The 6,781-nt window shown below is 37.4% G+C and overlaps 1 protein-coding gene across 2 annotated transcripts in view; it reads left to right on the forward strand.

The window, feature by feature from the left end:
• Positions 1–2,329, forward strand: part of htr2cl1 (5-hydroxytryptamine (serotonin) receptor 2C, G protein-coupled-like 1) — a 99,661-nt gene extending 97,332 nt beyond the window's left edge. For both annotated transcript variants that reach the window (XM_028474742.1, XM_028474743.1), the window contains exon 8: positions 763–2,329. In XM_028474742.1, coding sequence (XP_028330543.1) covers positions 763–1,314 — 552 coding nt within the window. In that variant the 3' untranslated portion in view covers positions 1,315–2,329. The remainder of the gene's footprint in view (positions 1–762) is intronic.
• The last annotated feature ends 4,452 nt before the right edge of the window (positions 2,330–6,781 follow it).

A 6,781-nucleotide genomic window follows, 5' to 3' on the forward strand; every position in this document is an offset into this window, starting at 1 on the left:
ATGGTTCAAACTGTCAATACTGGAACAATTAGTTTAAACTGACAAATAATGGGTATGAAAAATCGTGAATGTGGTTATATTGACAAATATATATCGTGAAAAAAAGCTAAAAGTAGCAATAATGGGTGAAAATATGCGACATTAGGTGGAAAAGTGGTGGAAAGGGTTTGTAAGTGCTGAAAATGTCTTGAAAGTGGATGCAATGTGCAGAAAATGCATTGATTTTGATGTAGAAGTGGTAGAAATTGGAGTAATGTAGCAAAAATGCACAAAAAGGAGCAAAACTATGTCAAGAATAAGTGCTGAAAATATGTAAAAATATGGAAAGTTTGGTGTGGGTTTCAGATATAACATATATATTAGCAGGTTAGTCAGCAACTTTTGATAAAGTTAAGTTTTGAACAAAATCCCATTTCAGTGCCTCAAGATTAAATTAGTTCTCCAAGGTCTTCCTGATTGGCCACAAGTAATAAAATATATCACAAATGTTTCTCTGCTCACGGTGACTCACAAAGTTTTGCAAAACTCGATATCTTCCAAACAAAATGTCTCTTCATTTGTTACTTGACTACTCTTGCTCACAGCAAGTTTCAAATGTGTCCTCTATCAAAGTCGTCCAGACGCCATTAGAAAGCGAGACACAAGGTTCCAGGAGCCGTGCCAGAGTATTTTTGTTCTGCAGTCCTTCAGTGGAAACTCTTTGAATCTTCGTATCGTCTGTTCCTTCTTTCACTTTTTTCCTTTCCCTGTCTCTTCCCTCAGGTTCTGGGTATCGTCTTTTTCCTCTTCCTCATCATGTGGTGTCCCTTCTTCATCACCAACGTCACCTCTGTCCTGTGCCGGGACTCCTGCAACGAGTCGCTTCTCCATGACCTCCTCAACGTCTTTGTGTGGGTGGGTTACATCTCGTCCGGGGTGAACCCTCTGGTGTACACGCTCTTCAACAAGACATACAGGAGGGCCTTCTCGAGCTACATCCGCTGCCAGTACAACGTCGGGGCTAACAACGCCGGACAGAACCGCAAAACCCTCCTGGTGCCTCCGTCTTGCCCGTCTCATGCCGTTACCCCCATTCTCATGGGGTGTAAGGCAGGGGTGGACCGCAACAGTAACTGTCGCAACGGGGGCAGGGGGGATAACGGGAGGCTGGCGGTGGACCCTGAAGACACTACGGATGATGGGTCACAGATTCAAACCGCTGAATACCACAACATTGGCATGCTTTCAGAAACAGAGCTAGAAACAGAGGTGGAGCAGGAGCTGTCATTCATCAGCTATAGCCCCGCCTCCAAGGAACACACCAGCAGCGTGTGAATGTGCTGTACTGCCGTTTGATGTCTCCGTTTTAGCTAGACCAGCAAAGCTGTGAACGTCCTGAAGTCATGTTGGATGAAGACTCTCGTCTTCACTGAGAAATGCATGACTTGAACCGGGGGAAAGACTCCGGGAACTCGGCCAGAAGCTCAAGGATAAAAGAGAAGATAACAATCACAGATATGAACGCTAGCCTTCAACTCAACCGGTTTTGCAATACTGAGAAAAGCCGCGACTGGCTCTGAGTCTTGTTGGACAAAGAGTCTCGTCTAAAAGAAGGGGAACGAATCCGTAACCTTGTGGATAAAGAGAAGATACCAATCGATATCGTCGGTTCTCGCGCTTTTACAAGGCATTGACAAAGATCAGTTGAGCTAAGAAGCTAACACACAACAAGAAGCTACCCACAACATGAAGGTGTGGCTAAACCACGCAACGGCTGTGGCCAACTCGGAGTCACATTGAACGAAGAGTTCCGGCTTCAAATGTAGAAGCAAATGACTCGGATCAAGAGAACCTCATTGGTTAAAGGGAAGATTGACGAGCCATTTCTAAAGATCAGGAGCTCCAAGCAATGATCTATCCGGCCTTCACAGAGTCCAAAAGTCCCTCTGCTTTCTCTCCACATCGTGCAAACAAACAAAACAACGGTCGAGACGGTTGTGACTGTCGAGCCTTGATAAGAACCGTCAACAAATCCCAAATGAACACCTGCAGCATGAACCAAACTCTTCCACAGACGTGTTTCAGGGTGAGTCAGAGAGGAACAGGGTGAAGGAATGTATAAGCTGCAGATCTGTGGTGGACTCACAGCGCCCCCTGGTGGGCACAGATGAAAGAGCTCCTGGATGAGTCTTAAAAAACAGGAACACTTTGGAAGGAATGATGCTTAAAACCTGCATGGAAAGAGATTAGAGATGAAAATACGAGTGGGTACACATTTATAGTAGAATACACAACTGTTCATCAAATGTGGTCAATAAAAGGAAAGAAAAATAAAGTTTTTTTTCCTAAATGCTGTAAGTCATTTGGTTTATTATTTGTCTATTTTTTTTCTCTATAATTATAATCTGCGCTCAGAATAGGATGTTTATGCACAAACACTGTGTAGACCAGGGGTTCTCAAATTTGGGGTTGCGAGACACTGGGAAGGGGTCGCCAGACGTCCTCAAGAAACTAAGAATTGAGCCCATTTTTGATTATTTTTACCATTTTTCAGTAACGACACCAAACTTTCCATATTTTAACCTATTTTCATTACTTTTTCTTGCCATATTTTTGCTCCTTTTAGTGGATTTTTGCTACATTACTCCCATTTCTGACACTTCTCCATAAAATTTCAATATCTTTCCTTCACATTTTTTTCCACTTTCAACACATTTTCCGCACTTATTAATCCTTTCCACCACGTTTCCACCTAATGTTGTATATGTTGACCCATTATTGTCACTTTTAACCTATTTTCACCATATTCATTGTTATTTTTTACCAATTTAACCACATTCGCAATTTGTAGTGCCCTTTATTTGCCAGTTTTAATTAATTGTTCCTACTTTTTAAATTCCATTACCCCAACACCCCGCCTCCCCTTATTTCTGCCACTTTCAAGCCATTATTGACACATTGAAGCTTTTTTTTACCACTTTTTCTGTCCATTCTCTAATTATCAACTTTAAACCAATGTCTGTGGTTTTTAAAACCCCGTTTCACCACCTTTTCTACCAGTTTTGTTCACTTTTAACCCATTTTATTATTTATTATTATTTACTGTACACCTTAATTAAACTTAATTTATGTCAAACGCATGCTAATCACCTTTCCACAATTGGTGAAATCTACCCCAACATATATATTATAATAGAGAAAAAGCATTAAGGGCTCTATTCTCCCGTCTGGACTTAAGCGCTTTTTTGCGCGCCTGCAGTTACGCGCTTCTCTCTAACGCTTATTCTCCGGTCCAGGTTCCGGACACGCCCACCGCGCATAAGGAGCCAAAAAGCGCGTATGTGTGAATGAAGGCGGGCTGAAGGAAAGGAGGTGGTGATGTCAATTTTTGGACTGTCTAGAAATCACGGAACATGGAGTTTTCCCAACGCTTGTAAATGTCATTGAAGTCCGTGAAAATGATAAAGTTCACTTTTAATTTGAAACGTCTTCATTGATAAACAATATATTATTGATCAGATTATTGCAGTGTGACTGAGTCACAGTTAGAATCTCTCTCCTTGATCATCATCATCATCATCATCATCATTGTAAAGTGTGACTGAGTTAGATGCTGTAGATATGAGGAAATAACTCGGCCACAGAGCGTCCTGCTTTAATACAGAGGGATGTTTACAGTGAAACAGAACTATTGGCTTCCATAATACGCAGTTTTAAATATGAATTATTTAAAGCCACTTGAGCTGAGCCTCATTAAAATATGTGTGGGAACAGTTTGTGTTCCATCCTCATCTGCATATGACAGTTTGTTTCACTCTCTAGTGGATCAAACTGTGACTTTACATTGGACATAGTATGAAAATAGTTGAATCACTGTGACCAACGTGGACAGAAGTCTGCGTCTGTCAGAGTTTTAATTCATCGCGCAGCAGCAGCTGAGTGATCACAGCTGCTGCGCGACGCACGAGTCCATGTGGCTTCTAATCTAACTAAGTCCATATTTCTAGTGCAATATATTGTTTCACCTTATGGGGGCGCTGCACTTATTCCAGGGTTAGAAGTGTGTAAGAGGAAATGCGCTTATAGACAGTTTTTAATGGGAACACCCACATTTCAGGGCTGCTCCTCCCACAGTGCGTAACTCGGATGAAGGCGCGAAGCGACTGACTTACGTACGGGGGAGAATAGCACACAGCCAAAAACTGAGCCGCTGCATGGCTTTTTAGACTTACACTCATGGTAGAATAGAGCCCATAATAAATAAGATTAAGTTAGACACCAAAATCTTCAAGTTTACACGGAATGACATTAAACTTATTCTAATGATGATATTTGTTATGATGGTTTTCCCTCCATTTATAAATGGCACCTTTAGCTTAGCTTAGCATATTTTTAGCTTATTGTCTTTTACTTATTTATGTATGTTTTCTTTTTCGTGTTTTTTGTTTTTTGTTAGTGTTTCTTCTTTTCATGAGACAAAGTATTCTGATTCTGATATAGCTTATCCTTAGCTTAGCTTTAGCTCAGCATTAGCATCGATTTCTTACATCATACCTTCAAAGACTCACGTTTTAATGCGTTTCTAATGACAGATAACATGTCTATGGCCGTACCAGGTTGTTTAAGGATTGGTATTTTTCTATTTATACGTACTTATTTGTCGTCTTCTTTGAAAACTAAAGTTTATTCCAGATTCTCATTTATCAAGCACAAAATCACTCGTATCAAACAAAACAACTAAATTACAGTAAAACACACAAAAGGACAACAAAATTACTTTAAAAACACACAAGATGACAACAAAAATACATTAAAAACCTTGACTTACCTTAGTATTGATGCTGAAAACAGTTTTTTTTCTTAACGACATAAATGTTAATTTCAAAAATATATAATAAATATAATTATATTTTTATTGTTATTATTATTAACTTTAAAAAAAAATATATTGAAGCAACAATCAGGGATCCAAAAAGATTTCTTATACACGTAATAAAAATCAGAATACAATTTAAAAAAATAAACATATATTTTTGTTACATTTGTCTTTCAAAAGATGAAATCACTTTCATTATCTCGTAAATCAGAATATTATATTTTTCCCGTGCTGTTAATTCCCGTCTGTAAAGCCAAACTAATGTCATTAACCACATTTAACACCGTTTGTAGGTCGTTTTTCTTCTAAAATGTCTCTAAATGAAGGTAAATGGAGCGGTAGCTCCACCGTGTGAATTGTGGGCGGTGTTCTCGGCTTTTATCGGATACGTTCGGAGAGGTTCGGACACGCATGCGCACTCTGGAGCAATTGGCTGCGGCTCCCTGGCTTGTAGATCTGACAGCTGCGTCGAGTTAGCAAAGATTAGCACGGTCACCGAGTCTAGTGAGAGGGTTTTCAAAATAAAATATATTCGTAGCTAGATATAAAATGACTTACTTAAGTAGCTCACAATTATAGCTTGCATCTCCGAAATGGGAATTTTTAATCTAATATTTTTACATTTGTGTTTTCATATTTATCCGTTTTTAGATCCTAATATTTGCTAACAATTAAAACATTTGAGTTAGCATTTTATCTTGTAATTGTTACTTCTAATGTCACAAGTGTAGCTTTTTACATAATTATCACAATATCTCTTAATCTTGACCTTGTATTTAATTGCGATAAATGTTGTATCTCATTTTTATACCTTTTTATCTAATAAATTGTTCAGGGTTTATTTAAAAAAATAATAATAATAATCAAATGACAACCAAGTTAGTAAATACACACAGATACTGAATCAAAAAACAATTGATAGGAAACATTGACAATAAATAAATTATAATACATTTCTATAAATAATAATAATAATAATAATAATAATTCAGAGCTCGCTCAAGACACAAATGTCAGATAATTTTAAAAAATAATTTAGAAAAAGGGGAAAAACAAAATACCGTCTTAATATATCTACACTTGCCAATGAAACCTTTTGCCAAAATCAAAATTTTTGCTTTCATTCTTTATTTGTTTTTTTTTTTTTTACATGTTCAAAAAACAATAATATATACTCAAAAGTGTTACTGAAAATATCACAAAACAAAAACTAAAATAATCAACTCATATTAAACATTTAATGCAGGAAGTCATTACACATTTCTACAACATTGGTTGTTATTTAATGTTTTGAAATGAATTTCTTTAGCCTTCAGAGTGATCGACAAACAAAAAACAAACAAATATCTCATCTGAATATTATTCAGCAGAAACATTTTAAAATATGGTTTATTTTAAAAGAACTGCCTGTCTAATTCATTCATTTATCATTTATTATTTTTTGTCTGTAAAGTAAATATAAAAGCGTCTAGAGATACGTTAAACGTAGCCATAGCCTCCGAGACTGTAATGTGCGTAATGTGCCTGTGTTTTCACCGTATCGGGATGACTGAGCGGTCTAAGGTGCCGCACTCAGGGATTCTTCCTTCTGCTAACGTGGGTTCAATTCCCACTTTTGACATATACATTTTTTCATTTTAACATTTTTAACACAGCAGAAATACATATGCAACATAAAATAAACATTTTAGGGTATTTCCTGGGATAGGGTTAGGGCTAAATAAAAGGGTTAGCGCTGCGGGGTAGCTAAAAATAAATTTCAGCTAAAATACAACTGACGGAACTTTAAGTCACGTGGTGCACCTTTCACGTGACCTAAACTGGCCAATGAGGATCTTGTTTGAATATTAGTCAACAACAATATCCTTTAGAATATGGTTTTTTTTCAAAGGATAATTAATTCATTTTATTTTTTATTTATTTATT

This window comes from Gouania willdenowi, chromosome 18 (assembly GCF_900634775.1).
Source record: "Gouania willdenowi chromosome 18, fGouWil2.1, whole genome shotgun sequence".
Taxonomy (NCBI): Eukaryota; Metazoa; Chordata; class Actinopteri; order Blenniiformes; family Gobiesocidae; genus Gouania; species Gouania willdenowi.